The sequence below is a fragment of the Panicum hallii genome, chromosome 3, assembly GCF_002211085.1.
Source record: "Panicum hallii strain FIL2 chromosome 3, PHallii_v3.1, whole genome shotgun sequence".
In the NCBI taxonomy this organism is placed as follows: domain Eukaryota; kingdom Viridiplantae; phylum Streptophyta; class Magnoliopsida; order Poales; family Poaceae; genus Panicum; species Panicum hallii.
In genome coordinates this window covers 29,298,900-29,324,064 of record NC_038044.1, presented here as the reverse complement: position 1 = coordinate 29,324,064, position 25,165 = coordinate 29,298,900, and the positions used below count along the sequence as shown (strand labels likewise).

General features: G+C 45.2%; 3 protein-coding genes and 1 long non-coding RNA gene across 36 annotated transcripts; 1 reads left to right on the top strand and 3 right to left on the bottom strand.

Moving 5' to 3' along the window:
* The first annotated feature begins 2,008 nt into the window (after positions 1 to 2,008).
* Positions 2,009 to 8,854, top strand: LOC112884710 (tRNA (guanine(26)-N(2))-dimethyltransferase). Of its 25 annotated transcripts, none has more exons than XM_025950218.1 (12): positions 2,011 to 2,216; positions 2,330 to 2,379; positions 2,532 to 2,589; positions 2,708 to 2,770; positions 3,021 to 3,069; positions 3,168 to 3,201; positions 4,582 to 5,912; positions 6,636 to 6,836; positions 6,929 to 7,028; positions 7,323 to 7,526; positions 7,983 to 8,045; positions 8,302 to 8,854. In XM_025950218.1, exons 7-12 carry the CDS (start codon positions 5,311 to 5,313, stop codon positions 8,407 to 8,409), a joined length of 1,278 nt encoding a protein of 425 aa, XP_025806003.1. In that variant the 5' UTR covers positions 2,011 to 2,216; positions 2,330 to 2,379; positions 2,532 to 2,589; positions 2,708 to 2,770; positions 3,021 to 3,069; positions 3,168 to 3,201; positions 4,582 to 5,310; the 3' UTR covers positions 8,410 to 8,854. The 25 variants fall into 25 exon arrangements, with proteins under 25 accessions (XP_025806005.1, XP_025806006.1, XP_025806003.1 ...); XM_025950212.1 differs by having other exon boundaries at positions 2,013 to 2,216; positions 2,876 to 3,069; XM_025950220.1 differs by lacking the exon at positions 2,708 to 2,770 and having other exon boundaries at positions 2,009 to 2,216; positions 3,180 to 3,201.
* A 470-nt stretch (positions 8,855 to 9,324) lies between these two features.
* Positions 9,325 to 13,414, bottom strand: LOC112884084 (superoxide dismutase [Mn] 3.4, mitochondrial). Its single transcript, XM_025949404.1, has 6 exons — positions 13,012 to 13,414; positions 11,952 to 11,998; positions 11,723 to 11,848; positions 11,568 to 11,624; positions 10,578 to 10,655; positions 9,325 to 9,734 (listed from the first exon to the last, which is right to left on the bottom strand). The coding sequence occupies exons 1-6, from the start codon at positions 13,307 to 13,309 to the stop codon at positions 9,642 to 9,644; spliced, it is 699 nt and encodes a 232-aa protein (XP_025805189.1). The 5' UTR covers positions 13,310 to 13,414; the 3' UTR covers positions 9,325 to 9,641.
* Positions 13,415 to 14,334: 920 nt separating this feature from the next.
* LOC112884083 (protein ACTIVITY OF BC1 COMPLEX KINASE 3, chloroplastic) lies at positions 14,335 to 18,393 on the bottom strand. Of its 4 annotated transcripts, XR_003227034.1 has the most exons (9): positions 17,958 to 18,393; positions 17,656 to 17,886; positions 16,969 to 17,304; positions 16,193 to 16,748; positions 15,910 to 16,096; positions 15,450 to 15,816; positions 15,225 to 15,361; positions 14,691 to 14,762; positions 14,335 to 14,521 (listed from the first exon to the last, which is right to left on the bottom strand). XR_003227034.1 is itself a non-coding variant. In XM_025949403.1 (8 exons), the coding sequence occupies exons 1-7, from the start codon at positions 18,297 to 18,299 to the stop codon at positions 15,239 to 15,241; spliced, it is 2,142 nt and encodes a 713-aa protein (XP_025805188.1). In that variant the 5' UTR covers positions 18,300 to 18,393; the 3' UTR covers positions 14,458 to 14,762; positions 15,225 to 15,238. The 4 variants fall into 4 exon arrangements, 2 of the variants coding, with proteins under 2 accessions (XP_025805188.1, XP_025805187.1); XR_003227033.1 differs by having other exon boundaries at positions 14,458 to 14,762; positions 15,087 to 15,361; positions 17,958 to 18,387; XM_025949403.1 differs by having other exon boundaries at positions 14,458 to 14,762.
* A 1,296-nt stretch (positions 18,394 to 19,689) lies between these two features.
* LOC112887806 lies at positions 19,690 to 24,349 on the bottom strand. Of its 6 annotated transcripts, none has more exons than XR_003227626.1 (7): positions 23,362 to 24,349; positions 23,197 to 23,247; positions 21,481 to 22,192; positions 21,006 to 21,394; positions 20,367 to 20,535; positions 20,176 to 20,261; positions 19,690 to 20,059 (listed from the first exon to the last, which is right to left on the bottom strand). It is a non-coding gene; the product is annotated as an uncharacterized LOC112887806 (long non-coding RNA). The 6 variants fall into 6 exon arrangements; XR_003227628.1 differs by having other exon boundaries at positions 21,006 to 22,192; positions 23,362 to 23,853; positions 23,949 to 24,349; XR_003227623.1 differs by having other exon boundaries at positions 21,006 to 22,192.
* Between the last annotated feature and the right edge of the window lie 816 nt (positions 24,350 to 25,165).

The window sequence follows — 25,165 nt, the reverse complement described above, 5'->3', positions numbered from 1 at the left end:
AAAGAGAGGGAGCTAGTGAAGCTCTTGAGCCAGAAAAGAGGGGGCGAGGGGGCGTGCATGGGCGTTGGCCACGGCGACGGCGAGGTGGCGGGCGGCAGAGCCGCGGGGCGGTGTGGCACGCGCGAGAGAGGGCCTGGGAGGGGGAGCTAGGGCGGTGACCGGCATCCAAGTGACGCGTGGGGTCTGCCCGAGCAGGAGGTGGCGCCAGGGAGGAGCTGGAACGACGGTGAGCGGCGATGACAACCGGCGGCAGAGGAAGCAGAGGAGCGGAGCAGGGCGCCAGAGGAAGAAGAAGAGGGAAGGGGTCCGAGGGACTCGTTTGCAAAAACAAAAAAATCCAGGGACCTCACAGTAAACTGAAATTTCCCACTGATCCAAAAGCCTAATGAGAAAATGATCAAAATAGAAGTTGTAGAATTTTTCAAACCCTACAACATTGCTTTAGGGTTCAAGTTCAAAAACCTAAAGTACAATGCTTTATTTTACAACTTTGCGCTCAAATCAAACTTAATAAAGTTTTATCCTTATTAAGGTAAATTTCTTATAATTTTGGACCTAATTGCAAGTTTTCCTGCAATATCATGATTACTTGCATTCTTACACTTTAGCCCTTAGTAACTTTGAAAGTTACTTTTGTAATTCAACTATTTGCATAAAAGGACTTGTACTTTTATAAAATTTCATAAATACCCTTATTTTCATAACTTTACTCAAATTTCACACCATTCAAAACATACAAAATATTCTTCCTATTGGCTTGCTATATTTAACACCTAGGGTGTCACAGATTGCGCCTAACAATCTCACTATAGAAGCCACAAAAGCGGGCGGTGTCTTTCTGGACGTCTCCTCACCTATGTTGCGGAGAACTGAGAGACCTAACAGTGGGATTCCGACTAACTTCATTGTAATAATTAGAAATTCTAGTCCAATATGACTTGTATGTCTGATTGACCCCAACTGCAGCATCCTTTGACACATTCAAGTAGGCAGAGCACAGTGCCTCATCTTCATCTTGAGCAAAATTCTTGGACCTCGACGCAGTACCTTTCTTTTTTCCTCCAGTAGCCGCCATACTTGCGGCCTCTCCTGACTGAAATAGAGGACCATCGATCAATGCACATATATGAATATTTCAACCAACAATGAGAACTACATATATACATACTTGGGCATCCTGCTGTTCAACATTCACAGTCACATCCGGAGGGGTGCCATTCATAGCAGTGAGGTCAATGTTGGGTGTGTAATTCACTTCACCATTGAATTGGCCATGAGAACTAAATTGGCTCCAGAATTGATCCAAGACGATTCTACAAAAGGCACTACACAACATAATCATGTATACAACCAGGGAAATCACCTAGATCTGAGAGGAAAATCACTACTTTTTCGAGGGAAAGGGCAGAGCAGTGGGCACGCATACCAGGGTGCGGCTGCTTCCGGACCCGACGAAGAGTAGGGGTTGGCCTCCGGTGCTTGGCACCAGCCTCCTCGCCGTCGACCTCTCGACCGATGAATCCACCAAAACCTAGGACGCGAACAGGTCAGATAAGGCGGCGTGGTAGAACAGGGACGGCGCGAGTACGGAGGAAGCAGGAAGAGGTTGCCATGGGGGAAGAGAAGGGAGAGGCGAGGGGGGAGCTCGAGCGAGACGTGAGGAAGACGAGCGAGAGGAGTGTACCAGGGAAGAGACGAGCGAGACCGTTGGCGAGCGGAGAGGATGGGGGAGAGAGAAAAGCTCGTAGACAAGGGGGGCCGCGGGGGGGATGCGGGTTTTGGGGGAGACGATGGGAGATGTGCTGGAGGAGAGAATAGTAGCAAATCTTCTATAATTTAAAATAAAGTGTTGGATGGGGGATCTGCTAGAGTTGGTCTTACAGGTAAAATGCACGTGCGCTTGTTTTAAAATATGGTAAAACCCTATTACAGCTGGCCGTACGGTTGTTCAGTTGCATACCCGCTTCCATCCACCGTCCGCGCTCCATCGAACGACACGGGCTCCCGCGCGCAGTCCCACATTCCAGAAGGCGGGGGAGAGAGTGGTGGAGAAACGTGCGCCTGTCCATTTCGTTCCCCTCCTCTCTCTCTAGGGTTCGTCTCTCTCCCCTCTCCCCCCGCTTGCATCGACGGGCGATTCGCATCCAACCTCTCGCATCCTCCTCGCATGGCGTCCAGCTGAATCCGAGCATCACCTATGGCATACCCCCGAAGAGGTGAGTGATTTCTCAACGCCCAAAACCCCCAAATTCCATTCGCCGTGTTCGCTCCCCGCGTTTTCTGATGGTTCTCTGGTTTTGGGTGGATTTCTCATCAACGCGCTGATCAGCTGGGAGGGGGATCCCCTGTGTGGTGCGCGGAATCGCAGATCAGGCCTAGGTGAGTATCCTCTCCCCTATCCACTACTGCGTGCACATCCTACCCCTCGTGCTCCCCTGTGTGACCTAATCGAGGTCTCGATCCACCCGCGTTTTTGCCCCCCTATTCCGATGTGCTTTGGATTTTGTTGGTTTCATCGGCGCACTGATCAGTGGGCGGGCGGGATTCCTGTGTGGTGGCATACGCGTGTGGTGCGCAGATCAGGCCAAGGTGAGCCTTCTCATCCCCTCCTCTACCCGCGGCACATCCAAACCCCACGATCCCCTTGTGTGCTCCATTCGATTGGGTTTTTGAGTCATTTTTGGGAAGATTTTTGGAGATTTGGCAGGATTTCTCCACCCGTCCAAGGAGAATGTGTGGATTCGCGAACCTATTTAGATTTCCCCCAACGGTGAGGATTTAAAACCCCCCAGCAGGTGTGCAATGATTCTCATCTCGACCTCCATTTTTCCTGATCCATTTCAGTCTCCTGTGTTCTAATCCTCATCAAATCTAGGAGCTGCGAGCAATTACGGGGTGAACGATTTGTTTCTGAGCAATTCGTTTCAGGCACACATTGATTTCAATCTCTATATTCGAATCCCCTGCGAATCTAGCTTTTGTTCTCGAGGTTGATCTGCTTTTTTCTGCAATTTATGCAGAGGTTGCCGTGAGGAAGTTTAGCTCTGGAGTTGAGGAGGGTGTCACCAGGTGCGTACAGATCTGCCCCCCCCCCAACCCCCACCCCTTTTTTTCTCCATCATCAGTTCCTGTTGCTTGTTTGATTTGATGCATATTGTATGATGCAGGGCATTAAACAGAGGGACGATGCAGTGAATAGAGGTAGATCTATGAAAACATTTGCTTGAAGCTTTAGCATATTCACCATTGTTAGGGTACTAAAGATTCATTAGTTTGCATATCTGGTGTCACTGCAAGTGAGAAATTGGTTGCTGCTATGTCCCATCACACATTAGCCAACGAAATACCTTGAATCTAGTTGGCTATGTACTTGTCTTAAGGATGTGTTCGTTTCCTAGGGTCTAAAGTTTAGACCCGTCACATCAAATAGAATCTTGTCATTTAGAAGTATTAACTAAAGTCTAATTACAAAACTAATTGCAGAACCCCAGGGCTAATTCGCGAGACAAATCTAATGAGGTATATTAGTCCATGATTAGCGGATGATTACTGTAGCATCACTGTGGCAAATTATGGATTAATTAGGCTCATTAAATTTGTCTCGCATCTGTAAAAAAGTTTTGTAATTAGACTTTATTTAATACTTCTAAATGATAAGATTCTCTTTGATGTGACGGGTCTAAACTTTAGACCATAGGAAACGAACACACCCTAAGTTTCAATATATGCATTGCATCAGCAAGTTGGCTTGGTACTTAACCTGGAACCTATATCTCTACTTGAGATTATAGCTTATATTTTTTAACGTTGAATAACCAAAATTTTCATAAGGTTCATCATTTATTTTGTTTCTTTTTTGACTGAATGTTTGTCTTGTTTGGAACTCTTTTGCTGTGTTATTGGAGTCAATTCATAGTGAAAGTGCAAATATTTGAGGAGGTTCTTAGTTAAAAAATAAGATTTAACTGAGGTTGGGGGCAGTAGAGCTGCCACAAGTGCTATGTGAAGTCGATGGTCTGGCACTGTCTAGTATTTTTTTCAGTTATTAGCAATATAATGTCAATATAGTATATTGTATTGTTTGCAATTATAGCCGAGCACTCTAGCATATTTCTAGTTACAGCTAAGCATTTTACTTATGGCGCTTTAGCAACTTTTAGACTAATATATTGTGGGACTTTAGCATTTCTTCAGTAACAGTTAAGAAATTTGCATACTATGGTTTAGCATTTTGCAATTGAGCTATTATCAGAAGCAATTTACATACTACATATTGGATGTCTGCGACCCACAAACTTTTCTACTAGCATTATCATAAGCATTTTAACAAATTTTAGTAGGCATTTAAATACTATTCAGATAGCATTTTAAATATTCAGTTCAAGCAATTTTGTTTGAGTATCTCACAATTCATTTTTTTTATTGGCTGCCTTCAGTATATAGTTAACATACAACTACTAACAATGCTAATACAAGCAATAATTCTTCAGCCTACTAAATAGGGAATGCTTTTTGACCTCCATTACTTACATAGTTGCATGTGCTCTCTGATTTTTGTGTTTTGTTCCATTATATTTGCAGGTCACCGGAGTATTGAACATAAATGCAAATCTCAAGGCATTTTGAGTAATTAGAAGCAAATATATTTAGCAGCTGGGAGCACATATTGAATACATTTTTGCAATTTTTGATTCACAAAGTGCAGCAATGAAAATTGTAGACAAATCAATAGATAACTTTGTAGATCTGAAAATTGTGTTTTAAGATGCATGACATTTATACGTTGTTTTATTTCCATGAGGGGTTGATGCTGTGCCTTATGAAGTGCTTGACAATTTGTCTGTTGCCTGATATTTTTTGTTCTATGATGCTTGATGATGATGTTTATTATTTGCCTAAAGCACATACCTGATGATGTTCTGAACTGTTTGGAGAAAAAACAAATTTGTTGGGCAGTGAATTGAATGATGTTTTATGTCTGGGCTGCTGATAGCATCGGAGAAAGGACGCAGCCGCCATAGGGAAGAAAAAGTATGAAAAAATAAATTTGCCAGAATAGGAAAGTGCGCCCACTTACAATGATTCGTTTTGCTAATTAACGGCGGCCGTTAGCCGGGTCCTATATCAAATTACAACCTACAGTATAGAAATTATTACCTAAAAAGATGAGTTCCGGATCCAAACACGCGGACTCGTCCTGTGTACTGGCCTGCGGTAAAAGTTCAGTCCAGTCCGGCGGCGTAAACACTGGCTGAACCCAATCCATCCTAAGCATTAGTAGCCGGAACTCTCCCCACTCTTCCCGCCACCATGGCCGCCGCCGCCACCGCCATCTCCTTGCCCCATTCTGTCTCCCCTCCCCTTCAAGTCACCCGCCGCCGCCCAGCGCCGCCCGCCTGCTCGCACTCTGAGCGCGGCGTCTCCTTCGACCCCGGCTCCGCCTTCTACCGCAGCGACAGCGCCGCGGGCCGCGACCTCGCCATCCTCGCGGCCACCCTCCACCGCCGCCACGGCCGCCTCGATCCCTCGGCCCCGTTCCTCTGCCTCGACGCGATGTGCGGCTGCGGCGTCCGTGCGCTGCGCTACCTCGCGCAGGCCGGTGCCGACTTCGTCTGGGCCAACGACGCCAACGAGGCGCTCCGCCCAATCATCCTCACCAATCTCTCCCGCTTCGAGCGGGGTTCGCCGCCGGCGGAGGCGGGGCGCAGGAGGTGGGTCGTGTCGCACAACGACGCCACCCGGCTGCTCGCGGAGCGGTACCTTCGGCGCGAGTACTTCGACGTCATCGACGTGGACTCGTTCGGCGGCGACGCCGCGTACGTAAGGGCGGCACTCTTGGCGCTCAAGATTGGGGGCCTTCTCTACCTGACGTCCACGGATTGGCGGTCGGCGAGAGGGTATGGTTCCAGAAGGTGAGTTTTTGATCGACTTCTGATTTCAGTATCATCTAAAAATCTTTAGATTTCAATGGTTCAGGATTTCCTTCTTCGAAATGTTGATACTTGACCGATAACTCGTACTCCCTCCGTCCGATCTCGTTTTCCAATACAACTCTTTCTCTGCCCCTCCTCGTTTTCTCCGCCCCTTTCTCTGCCACTCCTCGTTTCTCTCTACCGCTCCTCGTTGCCCTCTATTTTTTACCCCTCCTTAATTTCCATGCCCAACTTCTAAAACTACACTGATGGAGGAGTATATTTGTTGGGCCAGTAACTTGGTCGCTTAGTTCCTTTTGTAATATGTGATTAAGTTCATCAATGTTTGTACAAGAGGAACTAGGGGATATTTTGGAATGAAATGCTTATTGTAGCTCAATTTATGGTTGTAACATGTGATATGTATTAATGTTGGTGCTTATCTACTTTGCAGTACGAGTACAATGAATGTGTGCTTTACTTAGGTTAACACAGAGGTTAAATTTCTCAGAATGATTTTGGTTGCTTCTCAGCTTGAATATGTATTAGAGCCATCTTTATTGTGGCTATAAGTCGCTTCCTTCTGTCAAGAATACTGGACATGCATCACCCTGTAAATACTTTGATGCCAATGTTTCTGTCCGAGAACTTGGTCAAATTTTCTCTGTACTGTGCTTTAACAAATCTTTTGTGACAACTATGTAACATTTTGCTTTTATTTAGCTCTTTGTCTTCATATGGAGCATATGTTCGTCCAATGCCATACCCGAATGAGGTTGGTTTACGAATGGTTATAGGTGGTGCTGCACGGGAAGCAGCTCTTCTGGGATTTCACATAAGACCAGTATTCTCGTATTTTGCATATCATGGTCCTATTTATCGAGTGATGGTACAATTATGCAATGGAAAAGATAATGACTCCAGGTAACTCATTGTGCTTTTCTTTCCAACAACCATAGAACTGATTAGTACATATTATGAAATGTTAAGTTCTGATGTCCTTTCTGTTTTGGCAGTAATTATGGCTTCATTAGTCATTGCAAGAGTTGTGGCCAGTCTCAGACTTTTGGATTTGATGAGCTGGGGCGGATTTCTTGTGGTTGTACAGACAGAACAGTAGGTACAATAGATCATTGTCGTGGTATTAAATTATTGTTTAAGTACTACTGGTGGCTTTCAGGATCTTTTTTTCCTTTATCAGGATTGAACAAACTTTGGATATGTGCGGTCTAAGAAACTATATCACCTTTAAGCTAATCCTGATTTTGTTATATTAATGAATAATCTTACATAACCTAAGTTGAAAATTGTATGCCTATGCCATGCAAGAAACTATATCACTTTTTTGCTAATCCTGATTGAGTACTTGGCAAAGGAATTATGCTAGTATATAACAGTCCCTTTTTACAGGATGTCGATTTGACCGCTGTTGTAGGCCCACTTTGGACAGGTCCCCTCCATGATGCCTCTTTCCTTACTGAAATGCGAAGCTTGGCTGACGAATGGGGATGGGCATACACAAGTGAGAATGGTGTCACTTTGGAAAAACTTCTTAGCATGATGATTGAGGAGAGTGACCCACGGTTGCCTCCAGGATATATAAGACTTGATGAGGTATGTCTTGCAGTGCTATGTGCAATTATTGACTTCCTAGAAGTCTTCCACAAAGGGTGTGAGTAAAGTTTTCAAACCCACCAATATCCTGGGCTAATATTGACGAACCTACCACATTTTGTGCCATTTCATAGACCCACCAGTATTTTCGATTGTCTTCTCACAAAACTACAACTTCGTGACTTTCCCCTTTTCATGACTAATTGGGCACACATGTCAGTCACAGTTCATCAAATTTGCCATATGGGCTTGACTGATCATGAACATGTCACTTACATGTGAGCCTGGCTGACCATGAAAAGGGAATGATCACACAGTTGTAGTTTTGTGAGAATGTAGCCCAAAATAGTGGTGGATTTGTGAAATGGGCACAAAATGTTGTAGGTTTGTGCCTATTAGCTCAAAATATTGCCAGGTTTGTGAAATTTCCAAAGCTAATTTTTCAATTAAATCTAGATTTCAAGACGAGCAAAAGTTAACTCTCCACCACTCAGTACGCTCATCAATTCTCTGCGAAAGGTATATCACTGGCACATTCTTATGTGTTAATGTTTGGCTCAAGTTAATAGATCACAAGGATTAATTTGAGGGAACAAGCACAACAATCAATGATTAGGCACAATTGCATAACCACGCTTTTTTCTATCCATATTATATCACAGATTAAGTTATGATGTTAATAATATGAGCCAAGTTCGAGAATGTTGTATTCATCTTATTTTGGTTATGCAAATGTCAATTAGAAATCTAATCATATTTCAATATGTGTGAGCAGGAAGGTTTTTCAGCTTGTCGATCTCATATAGGTACAAATGTAATCAAGACCAACTGTCCAATTTCTTCTTGCATCAATGTGGCACGAGAGATCCGGAACCTGCGATGAATGTCAACTGCATTATTTGGATTCACCAAGTAGAAAGTTCTTTTGACCGTTGGTGGCACAAAGCAGCTGTGGGATGTGCACTTCTTCAAGGGGGGCCTTTCACTGTGGCAGTAATTGGAAGGCCGATTTTTTTTGCTCACAAAACATCAGAACCGGTCGTCGCGAGCTACACACGTTTCGCATCAGGGATTCAGGGTGCCAGTGTTTGCATGTTTGTGATAGGCATCCGTAGTTCACCTGTTTGTATACAGGCAACTGTTTTTCCTTTTTTTTTAGTTCTTTGGCAGCGATGATGTAGAACCTTGTTAGAATGATTAGAAAGATGCAGGTTAGGGGAAACTACCAGATGAGAATGTAAAATGTATTCCCTCTGATGGCGTGAACTAATCATCTTGCCCTAGATACCATACGTTTAAGAACAAATGTGGTAGATTTTTGTTATGACGTTTTGTGGGAGCTTCGCGCTGGGGACAGATGATTGCTACAGCTCATCCGTCGCCGTGCAAAAATACGAGGAGAAATTTGTTTGTAGAACAATAACCAAAGGTGGTTGGATCTTACCACATTTCTAATTCTATTAATGTTTTAAGCATAATTTAACGATTAAAAATTAACATATCGTTATCTTATTCTTAACTTGATGTTCTTCTCACTTGTCAATTTATTATTCTTTTTCTGAGAAAATAATCAAATCTATTGTTCACATGTGCTTAAAAGAACGCAAACGGATGACAAGAGAAGACACTTTAGAGCGGTAAGCTCGTGCAAAGATTACAAATCAGGACTACCAGCAAAGATGTATTCATAAACCTATTTTGAAGGTCATTATAGTTTCAGGTCAGATGGAACGGTAGTCTCAGGTTGATATGATGCCCGTGACCAAATTGTGGCTCCTACAGTGAAAAGCCCAAACAATGAAAAGGCATGGTAACAACTTGAGCAAACATCGAAGCTCCGCTCAGAACAGTTCTCTGGGATTATTACTGGACACAAGAGGAAGAAGGGCTCTCTGGGCAGTATATATGGTGCCAGCCACAGAAGAGAAGAGCAGAGCAGACGAGAGCCGAGCCGAGCCAAGCACGGAAGCAGGAAAAAAAAAATCAACAGCTATTGCATCAGTATATCTCAACGAAATGTACACAAGGTCCAGCAGCTAGACAGGTCCATTTTTATTACACATCACTCAAAACAGCTGATAGCCAACGCAGATGAGTATTGCCCGACAAGACAAATCAAGCGAGCACATTCTCATAGACCTCTCCAGCATATTTCCAGTTCATCACCTTCCAGATGTTGTTCAGGTAATCCGGCCTAACATTCTTGTACTGCAACCAAGAAAGCAGTGGAGATCACTTAGCACAACAAAAAAAGGCCTCAAGGTTCACTTGCAAGAAAGCTGACACTGCTAGTGGGAGATAAATAAATTTGAATCACAGCTCTACCCAGAATGCAAACGAAAGGTCAATTTCCATTACTTGTTAAAGCAGAAGCCCATGGCTTTTCAAAAATGGAAAGAAAAAAAAATGAAGATTGCGTTGTTGTTTTTCAGCTAAAACTGCGACAGAATAGGCAATCTTCAATAATACCTTCACAAAGTTCACCAGATACACATGCGCTGTTATCCAAGAATTCAACTGATCTTTTCCAAATACTTTAACACATAACCCATGAATTATATAATGATATGATTCTTAAGCTGCTCGTATTTGGGATTACTGGACAAATAGGATGGCAAGATGCAATATCTATTATTTATGCAAACACCAATGCGGATGATAACTGATCTTTCTGAAACATGTTGACGCACTAATCATATTAGGGGTTTACTAAACCAATAAGATGGCAAGATGCAAGAACTATCTTCGATAAAAACACCAATGTGGGCAAGTTGCTACTAAGTAATCCAAGCACGACCTTTTCATATAACTCAAATCAACAGTGTGAATTCATCCTCTCAGTATATGAAGCAAATTAGTTGTACTGCTAGCAATATGAATTCGTCCTCTCAATATATGACTCAAGCAACAGTGTCAATTCATCCTCTCAGTCACTGTTAGCGATAAATGTTCGGACCATCAACAACAGAATTAATATAGGCATGGTTTTCATGGCGTCGCCTAGGCGACAAGGTGCTCCCCTTGTTTTGGACTTAAAAAACATGAGATTACCTGGAGGTAGTATGCATGCTCCCAGACATCAATCCCCAACAAAGGAACCAAGCTTGCCCCTTCAGTCACCAGAGGGTCCTGCAAGATGCACAGGTCAGTTATGCATATCAAACCATTCCTTTGTACTATCCACAAAGGTCACGTGTGAAGTAAACCTAAGGTAGAAAAACCAGCTCATGAGATAGATCACATCCATTTCCTAAAGTTAGGATGACACCTAAAGTTCCTTCAGGGTTCACAATTTCACTTAGTTCAACTCAGCACAATAACATATGAATAACACTCTTGGCATGTTCTTAGAAACTTGATAGCAAAAATATTTTCACTACTTGCTGCAACAATATCCTCTTATGGAGTAACTGCTCTATATTACAGCAACGCTAGAATATATAGTCGGCTTGTCTCAAAAAAAATAGAATATATAGTCAGCATATCCTATTACACATGGACCTGCAGTGCACAAGGTCTTTTGACAGACCCCACAGCAACGGCCACAAGGTAACTGCTCTAACAGAAGAGAGGCAAAGGAGCAAAATGTGATTTTTCAGTGGCAATGGAGAGATGTTGGGTTAATATCAGTGGCAGAAAGGTCCAGCATTTGAGGAAAACAAAAGAAATTCATGGACAAGATACAAAAAATTACACAAGATAGCATATGAGAATATACCAGTAGTAAGATATGAAAGATTATAGAGACGATATGAAAAAATAGCCATTTAGCTAACCATCCATATTTTAAGCTCACGATCACTTTCCCAACAACAATGGCACATAGAAAATGCACGTGTATATACAACAATGGAAGACAGAAAATGCATGTGTGTGCCTTGATTGCCTATGGGACACATAGGCTTGCACAAGCCAGTAACACAACTAGCATCTAGGCTTTTCAGAAAACTGGGTTGCAATGTAAATAATTTAAGACTGAGCACATGACATAGTTGCACCATGTCAAATGAACAAAAAACAGACGCGGATAACATCTTTCACCTGATTAGCAGTAGTTTCAACTAAAAGCTTTTTTGCCTCTTTATCCAAAGCTAGCCACTGCAAAAGTAATAAGTGATTTGTCACAACAAAACAAATCTTCTGAGCCTGTATCAGGACATCAAGTATTCTGGATAAAACAAAGCAAATGTGCATACCACCCATCCAGATCCTTGCAAAGCAGCACCTTCTGCATTCATCTTCTTTACAAGTGCCTCAAATGAACCAAAATCCTCATCAATGGCCCAGCCAAGTTTTCCATGTGGTGGCTCCCCGCCACCTTCCTGTTAAACATGGCACTTTCCATGAAACAACCCCAAAAAAAGAAAAAAAAAACATATGTTCTCCCCTTGTGGGAACAATAAATCGTATTAACAAGATACTTACGCTAATAGGCTTGAGGTTCTTCCAGAAGATTGAATGGTTCACATGGCCTGCAACATGATAATTATCATAGTGAAAATTCTAGACCAAGGTTACATGTGAATACAATCAAGAGGATAACATGCCATGCTCATGAACAAGTTAAATAGGCCAATAAGCTTCTTCGCAATGAAAATCAAGGGGCTTAACAAGTCCTTAATATAGCTATAGCAGAAGAAGACGTGCTTAAATTAATTTAACTACTAAGCAAGGTTAAATAGGCGGCACTTCACCAAACAAAACGAACAAGTTTCACTTATTCACAAACAATTACAATATAGCATATAGTTCCAAGCAAATTAGGGTATGCTAGAGTACAAAAGGAATCAAGTGTAATTCATAATGTAGAGGTGCCAGGAGATCCCATGAAACCAATATGCAGGTCTGAACATCCACAAATATGCCTCAAAATGTTTCAATAGCCAACAAAATCATACAAATTCCTGCACATCAGCAAGAACCTAACCAATTTTCTAATCAACCACAACAAGGCAATGCTACTTGCATCATCAGTAATAGTAGTAGCTGACATACGATTAGCACAGTAAAGAAAGGCAATAAACAACACCAAAACGACATAACAATTGAGCCATGAGCACGCTACTGGTACCACGAAACCAATCTAGAAATTTTGCCTGGAACAGTAGCACGAATACAGAAAATACTCCAGAATGTATCTAAATTGGAGCCCATCGGGCCATCGATGGTCCATCTAAATCTTCATTCGTGGTCCATGACAAAACCCTACCCACCGAAAACCTCAGAAACGGTATAATCCTAAAATCCGCCAACCGTATCCTAATCCCAATCCGGAAGGGCAACGTACACTCCTCCCGAACTCAGATCACTCGAGATCGGCAAGAGCAGCGCACTAAACCCCCATCCAACCCCTAAAATCCGCCCCGCCGGCATCATCCGCACCCCCGAAATAAAACAGGCCCCGCACCCCCGGAGAGAAAGAGCAGGAGGAGGAGGGGATCGATGAGGGGAGAGCAGCGCGCGGGGGGCGGGCTCGTTCACTCACCGCCGCCGTTGAACTTTATGGCGCCCTGGAGCTGTACGACGGCGGAGGCGTCTCCCTTGGCGATGGCGGCGTCGAGCTGCTCGAGCGCCTTGTTGTAGTTGGCGACGTAGGTGGCGTGGTGCTTCTGGTGGTGCAGGCGCATGATCTCCCCGGAGATGGCCGGCTCCAGCGCGCCGAAGTCGTAGGAGAGGTCGGGGAGCGCGACCGTCGTCACCCCCCTCGCCGCCGCCGCCAGCGGCCGGGCGCCGCCGAGGGCGAGGGACAGGGTCTTCTTCGCCGCCAGGGTGCGGAGAGCCATGGCCGGATGGATTCTTGGATTCCTCTCTCTCTCTCTCTCTCTCTCTCTCTCTCTCTCTCGTGCGAGCCTCTGTGTGTGTGACCGCGATGGTGTATATGGAGATGGAGAGCGGGGGTTGAGCGGCGCGGCGGCGGTGCTATCTGCTTGACAGCTCTCGGGTCGGAGGGTTTTCTGGAAGGTTTGGTGGAGAGATCTGCGTCGCGATTCGTGCAGGCCGACGCGTGCGTGCGTGACGTGGGTGGTGTTTCTGTGTTCCGGCAGTTGGCGAGAGTGTACGCGCAGTGGCTTTAGGAAGTTGTTTCCCCGTGATTTGCGTAGATGCTTCGCTAATGACGTGTCTGTGTGGTGACACTGCGCTGTGGAAAACTTCATCAGAGATGAGGCTCTTCGTTTTTGCCGGGGGAACATCCACATTTCCCAAACATCCAACGCAACGAGTTTTCCACACGAGTGGTATCTGAAACAGCTAAATTTGTGCACCTCCGTGGCTCCATCAACTAAGCTCGGACGTTGGAATCTCACACGAGTTTTGCCTAAAACACCCGACCCTCTCTTTTTTTTTCGTTTTGGCAGAAATCAAGAGAAATTTCTTGCGGAGCTTGGCTCGAATCCACGTCAAATGCGCTGCAAATTGCCGTGCAAAGTAGAAGTATGCGACACATGTCTGGAGCGAAGTTTGTTCACGCGCGCGACCAGTGCCGTCCAAGTCCAAGCCTTCATCGTTTTTCCCCTGCCGTACGCGGCGTGGCGGCTCACTTCCTTCCATGCCTGTTCCGAAGCAGCTCTCTACTTTGCAGTCAGCGATCCTGTCCGATCCGGCTTCATTTCTGGAGCAGAGCCCGCAACCTTTTTCAGTGGAAATAAGAGTGTCGCCGTGACAGAGATGCTGTTTGGAAAAACAGAAGCCTTTCATCTGCAGCTGATTTGCTGCATGTTGGGCGAGCGACGAGGTTTCAGAAACCGTGGGCAAACCAGTCCCACAGGATCACAGAACAAGACCATACACTCGCTTCCCAAGTAAGATCGTAGGAGATGTGAAAACCTGGTGTCGTGTTTCCATTTCCCGCTTCATCGTCGCTATCCCTGATGCTGGCTGATACTACTTTGAAACGGCAAGGGAGATTTTTAAGAAGCACGCACACACCATGTAACTTGAATTGTCCACCAGCAAGTTGGCAGCATCGCCTCGATGGTGGCACACCACGAGTCCGTCTGTTGTCAAATAATCAGATGGCACGGCTGCAACCAACTGAAGCATTCGACAAAGATTGATAGTACGCATGTTTCCTAACCTATTCACTTGTGGAAAAATACAGGCATACTACATATTTACAGGCTGATCTTAAAAGCATAAACCCTGTGGAACTGGAACGATACAGACCTGTGGGCGACACATGTTCAATTGGACCATATGCGCCAAAAGGACGCCTCTGGCGCTACCCCGCTAGCATTACTGCAAGACACACATTACACAATATATAAGTGGCATATACTACCTCCATCACATATCATAAGATCGTTTTGGCTTTTCTAAATAAATAATATTTAGAAAAGCCAAAACAACTTATAATTTTGTAACAGAGGGAGTAGGACCATGTTGCTGAATTAACTGCAATGCATACATAATGCAACATGTTCGTGAACCAGGCACGTGCACAATGCAACCACTGTTCGTGGCAAGTGCACCCAATGCAGCAACTCCAAGTAGAAAAAACTAGATGCACATATAAAAACATTAGTGAATCTTCTGCTATCCGTGAAGAAATTGATTATGTACTCAATTTATGGTCGTGCCAATGTACGGATCTTTATCCACCAAGAATGAAGAAACCCGCTATATACTTGATTTCCGAGTTATGCTTCCTTCTCATTTCCTGTGAAAAGCATCGTGTGAATTTACATGCTTCATTCGAACCTATCTAGTATCTGCTAAGAAGATCCAGGAGCAGGAGGGGTCCTGAGAAGCTGCTGCAACAGACGGGCCGCAAGGCGCTGTGTAACCCCTCCTGCAACACGGGAACCCAGAACACGGGCCTCTGGTTCTTGCAGCACCTGATTATCAAAATCACTCTTCAGTATCAGTCACAGAATTCTCAAGTAGCAGTTGAAGCACATGGTAAGGCATTAGGCAACAGCCTACCTGTACAATTGGTTGCAAAAGGCTCGGATCGAAGTTATTTGAGGATCTCAAAAGACCCCATACTCTGAAAACTTGGTCTCGGAGCTCCATCATTTGTTCCTGTTCAGCCTCACTAAACTTGAAGGGTCCGGCCGGATTGCCACTGGAAATTAGTGGCTTCAAAAATTCTGGAGCTGAGTTGTACGAATCAATCAGTGTTCCAATAGTGATGGCTTCTGTTACACGAACAGCCTCTTTCACAACCAGCACACGCAATTCCTCCCCATCGGGACCAAGGAGAAGCTTTAGAACAGGTTGTAGGGCATCTTTGGCTGCGAATTCTCTATCTTGGCGCCCTTGAACAAGAAGATTTTCAAGCCTATTCCATCTGCAGAGACGTGAAAGTTAAACAATGCTATCCCGAGTGATGCTTTGATCTATCAAAACACAACAACATATATATAGATCAGCAGGTACTTGCCTGAATCTTCCGTCCTTGAATAGAAGCTCAATTAAAGCATCTCTGAGATATGGATTGGGATCAGTGAGTAGCCTTTTAGCAAAGTAAGGGTACGAGGCAGCAAGCACCTTAAAATCAGGGTCAGCATAGAGTGCTAAACCTTCCAGCACAGTGAGTGATCGCAGTATCAATGCATAGTATGCAGGCACTGGATTTGAATAAAGAAACAAGTAATATCACTGATCACTCTATGACCAAAATTAAGGCACAACAAGAAAATAATATCTGAACAATTTAAGCTCACCATTGAATGGGTACTGATAGAGAACAGCACCTAATCCATCAACTATCGTCTTGAAGTTCAACTCACTCACTGTTGCATTCAGAGCATCATCAAAGAAATTCTTGAGAGCAGGCACAATTGGGGAAACATCGACATCAGGTTCCAAGAAATCTAGCGCATAATAATCACGAGCCATAGCTTCATAGTCCCTATTGACCAAGTGGACAACATGTCCTATAATGGCTACCCTTGCATCCTCTGGTGTTTCACTCATCATGCCAAAATCAAGAAAAGCAAGCTTCCCCTCGGGTGTTGCCAATATATTACCAGGATGAGGATCAGCATGAAAGTAACCATATTCCAGAAGTTGCCTCAAGCTACACTGGATGCCAATGTTGACCAAATCCAGAACCTTCAATCCTTGACTTTCAATAGCGGCCTGCTGGTTTAATTTTACACCCTCAATCCACTCCATAGTCAGAACCTTTGCACTTGTGTAATCCCAAAATATATCAGGCACCAATACATCTTGCTTATCAGCATATAACTTCTTAAACCTTCTTGCATTTTGGCCTTCCTGCATTCCATATGTTTACAGATATTTATTTGATCGTGTGGATAACAACCAGTCGATGAACTAAAAAGAATGTTTATTATCCTTCTGATCAAGCAACCAATAATTTTTATTTGCCTCTGAATTTCATCATTGGCTAAGTTTATTGGAAATAAATCTGTTGTAATGAAGATAATGTTACAGAGTGTATCGAAAGCAGTTCACAAGGGCAAGAGGAATGTACCTGGACATAGTTGAGCTCTTGGAAAACTCTTCGAGCAAATTCATCCATGAGGGCAACAACATCACTGGTTACAATGTCAACATATTTATTTATTAAAAAGCCAAGGCCCCTGAGTAGATAAAAATCAAGCCCTATGGCATCCTCAATACCGGGTCTTTGCACCTTGACAGCTACCAGCTTCCCGGAGTATTTCAACCGTGCCTTGTAAACTTGACCTAAACTAGCAGCTGCGATGGGGGAAGGTGATATTGTCGAGTAGATTGAATCAAGTGGGAAGCCAAGCTCTCTCTCGATACACGCAAATGCCTCTTCATCTGGAAATGTGGGAAGTGAATCCTGCAAGATAGCGAGGTTTCAACAGTTGGAGGGACCTGAAATTTGCAACAGAAGTAACCTCCCAATTTGGAAGCATCCTAAATTGTTGAAGTCCAGCTGGTGGAACTGACTCCCTCTAGAGCAATTGCATGTTCTGTATGTCACTAACCATGATCATTGCATAATAGGTGGGAACACTAAGCATTAGCATGAGGATTTTCAATGGACTAAGAAATTGAGTCTAGCAGTGCTCTATTTTCACTAGAACCTGATCTACAAGCAAAGTGTTGAAATGTGATGATTCTAGCATCGATAGTGCTATCCTGAAATTAAGTTCACTACACATTTGCCCATTTAAGCAAAGAATGCGACCTGCAACTCGGCAAGCTCCTCGAGGTACTCTGCCGGGCAGAGGTCGGGGCGCGTGGACAGCCCCTGCCCGATCTTGACGAACGTCGGGCCGAGCCTGGTGAGGATGGTCCGCAGCTCCACCGCCCTGGCTCGGCGCTTCGCCGAGGACGAGTCCCCGCTCCGCTCGTCCAGCAGCAACTTCACCCCGAAGGCCCCCAGCTTGGACAGCACCTCCGCCGCCCTCAGCGCCACCTGGTCGATTACACAGCAGCAGTCAGCGCTGAGGTCGATTAATGGCAAAATTGTTCGGGGTTTGTGAGTGCCTTGAAGGGGCGGGAGCCGTAGCGGGCGGCGAGCAGCTCGGGGCTGTAGACGGTGGCCCCGGCGGCGCGGGCCATGGCGCGGGCCTCGGCCTGCAGGTCCTCGGCGCGGTCGCGAGCGAAGGAGGCGGCCACGGGTGGTCCGGCGGCGGTCGAGGCGCCGTTGGCCGGCGCGGGCGGGGACGCGCGCGGCGAGAGCTGGATGGAGAGGTCCGGGGACGGGGGCGCGGCGGTGGAGGCGGCGCGGAGGAGGGAAGGCGCGCGGCGGCGGCGCCGGCGAGGCCCGAGGCCGCGCGGGGCGGAGGGGAGGGAGAAGGAGACGGCGGCTGCGGCGGTGGCCGCCATGGCCGCTGCGGCGGGGCGAGCGGGAGGAGGTGTGGTGGCGGGGCCGGGGGCAAGCTTGGAGGGGGGTGGGGCGTTGGCGTCGACAGCGCCGGGCGGGCGTGTTTTTTCTTACATCTTGGTGGTTGTTTGGCTGTGCTTCCGTGGAGATTTGATGTGCGCCACAGAGAGAGCGCGAGGAGGCGGCGGCGTCCACGACCACGGCACCTGCACGCTGTAGGGGGAACGGGGGATGGCTTCGGGAACTGACGAAGCGGACTGTAGGATCTAAAAGTATCAGCTGTCGTATGTTTTGTTCTGCCTACTCAATGCTATTTCCTGGTTGTTAATGTAGTCATTTTTCTACCATTTATTGGGTCCAGTTAGTTGATAGTCTGAATAGATGACGATTCTGTTTTTTATACTGGATTTTGGTGCTCTGTTTGGGTTTCCTTTTTGTACTGCTTACCTTCTAACTGAACATATTTAAGATGCAAAAGGAATAAAAGGCCCAACTAAATGAATCGGCTATTAATTTTCGAACTGCATCACGAGCAAGCATAATTGATACTGTTAACCTATCCATTTGTGTCTTCCCAGGTGAAAGAACCAGAGATTTCATCGCAGTACCTTGGGAAGCGCTGGGAAACATGTTCAGTGATTCTTTCGTTAACTAGAAACTGTTAGACCCTACGTATGAACCTCTTTGCTAGCACCTGAATAAACGTTGAGAAGCAAACTCAGCAACATATGTTGAGCGAGTGTCACTTTATGTCCTCGTTTCTTCTCTCTATTGTAAGGAGTGCTGATGGAAGCTTTTGGGGATTAATTCGGTAACAGCCCACTGGTGAAAAAGGATCCCTTTGAAGCACTGCTTGAATCCATATTAATCCATATTTCCACGCTCAATTCGAAAACCGGACAAGCGAGCGCGTGCAGTATTTGCGTGCCGCCGCACGTATTATTAAAAACTTAGTAAAGAATAATTTTATATTTATAGAGCGTCTTCAAAACTCTAAATAGGCATAAGTTATTATTAAATTAAACATACAAAGCACAGATTTTCAGTTCCAGTGTCGTGAAAAGATAAAATGGAAAGAATATAATGACATTCTAATCAGCTCATACATATAGGCTAAATATGTACAAGGAATCTTTAATACATATAAACTTAGGGTAAACAGGTTCATGACAAGAAGACAAAGAAACATCAAAATCTTGCTCTTGACCCCCTAGCTGCCAGTGAGGATCCTGGTCATTTTTCCAAACTGGGACTTTGCCCTGATTTCATTACTGGTTGTAACGAAATTACATCGAGGTTTAGCATTGTTCACGCTGGGTTCAAAACTCCACCCATCCTGGGAACGCAAAAGTACCACACCCTTTTTTATTTACAAGGATCCTGGTCATTTGCTTGCGCATAGTTGAATTCATTATCCAAAATCATTGACTCCGTTCACCTCATCTCCTGAACTCGAGGGTTCATACATTCTTATAGCGCGTCCAACACACTGGGAAGGCATATTCATTGCAGGCGAATTCAAAATATAGTACACCTAAAATATTAGTGGGGTGCCAACATACCACAACCATATTGATAAACTGAACATATGCTAGGTTCTAGCTGTACTGCACATCCAGTCCTAGGAGATCGGTCTGCAATATGCATGGTTCATGAAATTTTACAGCAATTAAAAGAGCCCACGTGAGTCAAAGATACTGAAGACTTGCTACAAATTACTCAAGTGGTTCAGTAATTAGTAGGAATGGCATCTCTTGGCAACCTGAACATAAGCATTCGTTAGATGATTAGAACCTAGAAATACATCATTCTAGACCCATAATTGCAGGAAACAAATGTGCAATTTTATTGCAGTATTGATTTGGTATTGCATCTCACCCATGAATATAGCACTATTTTCTAATGCTGTACTGCCTGCTGTCATTGTAATATTAAGTACCATGGATGTTGCCACATCATCATGTCTACAAATAAAATTGCTACACCATTAAATCTATTGACCCTCGGGATGCTGAAAACGATTTAGAGTAAAGGATAAAAAAAGACAAATCACGGCCAAATTACTATACCTTGAAGGTCAACCAGAGGCGCCGCTCGGGATGCTGGTAAGTGAGCAAGGCTGCCAGCGGATGGACGGCAGGCAGGACAGCCTGCGGATCAATGACCTGACATCCATGTAATGGACTTCTTGACCAACCTAGCCTCGATAATACAATGTCATGTTGCTGCATATCTTAGCTATATAACCATTACAAAAAAAAAACATAACTGTTATCCCCACAAACATTAGTAGCAGTTATTAATTCTAAATGTCCCTTCAGTCTTTAAGCTAATGACATGATGAACTTATGGTAATTTTAGACTACAGCAGTTCTCGGATCATATGCCAAATTCGCCGTTTAAAATATGAAAAACACCATAGCAATACCTCGATCACATTCTTGCACTGGCATGCACAGTCAATAGGAAAGATCAATTTTTTTCCCCTCATCAACGATTTGCAACTAAAAGTATCAGCTGTCGTTTGGGCTGAACAAAATGCATGATCTATTCAATTTGGTGGATTGACAGAGAACAATGCACAACTTGCTTTGCAGATTTAATAGCTTTAATTCATTGGCAGCAAGGGCAGCCATTGGGAAAAGAAATTGATGTGGCCTTTGGTAGGTTGAGCACACTAATATATGTGACGTTCAGAATGAACTAACCATATAAATAATTTATCAATCAATCAGCTGAAGCAATAAATTGGTAATTGCCACCTTGCTTATATGGATTCATAAATCAGATGCCCACATAGCTTAAATTGACTGTTCTACCTGCCAAATTTGCACCTTCCATGACCCGGCTACCAGCAGAGAAGCTATATGTAATAAAATTCTATTTGTAGACTATGAGTGTATATCACTTTATCACTTAACACACACTGGTAACAAACTGAAATGCAACAAGAAATGATATTCTACCTATACACACAGACCACGCTCCGCCATTGGGCTGGATGTCCTGACTAACCTTCATGCCATCCTTCTTGATCTTGGCCTTGGTCTTGGCAACCCAAGACTGGGTGCAGCCAATGATCTTGCCCAAATTCGGACTGAATTTGAAAATACATGCGTGGTTATCAAAGCAGAGAGCTGCTCTTGCTATATTCTGGACTGCATCTTGTTCTACTTGTTCTACCTGCGCATTATAGGTAATGCAGTGTCGACATATAACTAAGCTCTGGTCATACCGGGGTCCAGTTAACCTATTGCCTTGCAGGTATCTAACAGGAAAAAAATAAATCAGCCTTACTATTACAAAATGTTTGACGAAAGCTAGAATTTTATATCCGTGCAACTGCACAAGTAAAAGCATCACTGATCAATCAACTGCTTCGATTGGCATATAGATTCACTACTTGAGTCAACCACGTATAGAACATCCTTTCTATCCCTAGCACCTTCTACTTGTATGAATGACAAACCAGAAATTAACCTATGTCCCTAATCGATAACACATATATTTCAGCAAGTGTCAACCCAGTGCAAAGCTAGAGCAAAACAGATTTAATTCTGAATATCAAGGCAGTAACAAATAGTAATACAATTGCAGATTATGATTCTTGCCGTTTAACAAACTTCATGTTTGGTCAGTTGGGTTCATTTCTTGACATCGGAACCAGTGTCCCAGTAGGTTGACACACAATCTAGCTTAACATATTATGTTGTTCCGCCATCATGGGCTGCTCCTCATTTCCCATGATAGCAAACAGAGGATGGAGTTGATGATGCCGGTAAGGGGGCACTGCACTGAAATATCGTTTCACTTGTGGCAACACATTGTGGCGAACTGGGGTTTGGGTGCAGATTTCAGCCATGTGAGCGACGAGCGTTCCTGACGCCCACCATATCTGCAAAAAATGATTATAGTTATATTAATATAATAATGAACCACAACAAAAACAAAGAAATTATCTGAATATCATGGCATATATTGTTGCAAATGGAAAGCATCGTTTGAAGAAAGCAACCTTATGCTTTGAGAAACTTCAATTTACAGGGGAAAAGAGACTGGATGTTAAGTTAGCAATGCATGATAAGAACATGTGTTCAGTTAGGATGAAGCGCAAGATAGCAATAAAATGGTGACTTACCACACATGGAAACATTGGTAATAGTAATGCAAGTATGACAAATTTGAACAAGCAAGCAGCTTTGTTGCAAGCCTGAACACAAGGATATTCTGAATTTGTAATAAAATTTAGACTACGAATTTCAGCAAAAGGTGAACTGCCTGGAATGCTAAATCAGTAGCTTATAGGTGTACTAATAAAAACTAACACAAAGTTAATCAGGTCTCAATATTTTTTTGTGTGTGCAATAACCAACCCAGAACCACACATCTACACCGTGATGCTCCTTATCTATCAGAATAAACCAATTATTGCTGGAAAGTTTGACGGTACAGTAGTACACTAAAGAAAATTATCTGGTTTTAACTAATCTCACAATGGAAACAACAAACTACTAATAAATAAAGGCCCTGTTATGCAGCCATCACCAAGTTTCATTACTAAAATTTGTCACTATTCCAAGAAAAGGAAGTGTCAATACTGTATTCAGAGTTTCAGACCACGGGAAGTAAACAGGATAACTTTTCTTGCAGGAAGCAGTATCGATTCTAGTCAAAATTACTACTTTGACTTTCTTCAGAAAAATATTGCTTTGGTTTCACTGCATCAGCTAAACATTTACATAATTAAAAGCTTTCAAGTTTATCCTGGTAGTTATGAAACCAAGCAAAAATTGAACTCAGTCTATCATTATACAGTCTATGATTATGTCCAACTACCTAATATTCGAATTATAATTCTTAAAAAACATTTGAGACAACCATAGAGAGACTGAATTTTACCATCGTCATGCTTGATAGTTTGCTTCTACAGAATACACCAGCCACACAAACCTGCAGTAGAGGAAACAAGATGCACGAGTACAAAGAGTGAGAAAATTCTACAAGCAGCCATTAGTGGATCTGATCTAAGGAGTACTCACGCGTGTGAATGAAGGTGGAGATTACCTCGCTCGGATGATGTAGGGTATCGGCAGAAACTTAGGTGGCGGCGGCGCAGCCGATGCAACTGTCCACCGCGTCGTTCGTCGACCCAGCTTTCCCGTGCTCCATTTTGGAGAATGGATTGAAAACAGCAGGGTGAAGGGTCTACCGAAATTGGGGATCAAGCAAGACTTGAGGATTTGCGAACTTGGGGGGGGGGGGGGGGGGGGGGGGCGGGAGGTGGTGGTGTTGAGAATGGATTAGAGCTTGGCGGAGAAGAAGGTCTTGTCTACCACGCCGATTGGGGCTCACCGCGTCAGTGGAAAACGATGGCCGAACGTGGACAAGATGGTTGTCGAACCTTGAGTTCGCCTCACCGGATCTTCATATGCCTGGTATCCTCCTTGGCTCCTCGCCACCGTCGCCTCGATTCCTCCGCCCTCTTCCTCGGCTACTCGCCGCCGTCACCCCTGACTCCTCCACCAGGGGATGAGGCCGCGTGCACCACAATCTAGTCTGCAACAGGGCATCGGTGGAGGGGACTGGGAGGTTAGGAGCTTGCAAGGCCTCGGAAGAGGGGTGGCGAGGATGGATGAGAAGGGGAGGCGCACGGCAGGGAAGGGGAGTGGCGGCGCGGGTCTTGTCGACGGGATTTGGCACCCCTCGGCTGCCTCCGCGTGCCCGGCTACCGCCTCCATCGCCAGAGCCGCCGTGCGCCGCTATTGCGCAGGAGAGGGAGCGGTGGCGCGGATGGGGTCATGAGGAGGGGGCAGCGCTACGGTCGGGACGGGAAGGACGCCGCGGTGACCTCGTAGAATTTGGCCGGCGGGTAAGCTAAGGAGCAGCGGCCGGCAGGGATGCGCGCGGGGGAGGACGGGTGCCGGCCGCCGGGCGTTGGTGCGGGAGAGGGAGCCAGGGTGCTCGGGCGCCGCGGCGGTCGAGGGGAGATTTTGGCGCGGCGGGCGCGTTGGACCGTGGCAGGAAAGAATGGTAGGGGCGCATAATTAGCAGGCGACGAAGGAGAAAATTGCAATTTTGGCATTCCAAATATCCTTCGCAATTTTACCATTAGTAATATTGATATCATAAAATTGGGACCAAACATCACCAACTTGATTATACTGCTATTATTAGTATTTTCTCCCTTTTCTAATTTACTTTTCATGTATTTGGGTGTGAATTGACCTTTTTGCGCTTCCTTATTTTTTTCACCAGAGCGCATCGTTTCATCTCCGTTTGTCAGATCAGCAAGGAATTACTCGCTCAGGAGCGCGAGAAAGGACGAGACCTCGTTAGGGCTCTCGGAGTCCTCGGTGTCAAGCCGCTTCCGCTTGCTGCTCTGGTTGCTGGTGTTCATTGGCTCGGTGGTGGCGTGGTGGTGCCAAAGCAGTAGTTGGACCGCCCTGACGAGGACGCCACCATGGCCTCGTTGCCCCTGCCGCTGGCGTTTGCGTTCGCGCCACCCATCGTCAACGACAGCGCGCTGCCGGAGCATCCGTCGCGCCGCCACATCCACGGGCGGAGCCGGACGCACAGCACGGCGCGCTCACCGCGCGCTGTACCAGCACCTGGTTGCTCCCGCAGATGCTGGACCCGATCACGCTCAACATCGACGACGCGCCGGCCTCCGCCGCCGCGTTCCCCACGCTGCCTGCCCGGACGAGGTCGGAGAGGTCGCCGGCGTTGTCGCCACCGTCCGCCAGGCTCATCGTCTACTGCCTGGATCCGGACACGGGCGCCGACTTGGGTGGCGGCATCAGGTCACACTAGGCTGCACGGGCCATTGCCGGCGGCGGCCGGAGCCTGCCTCGGCCAGGGGCCAGGGGCG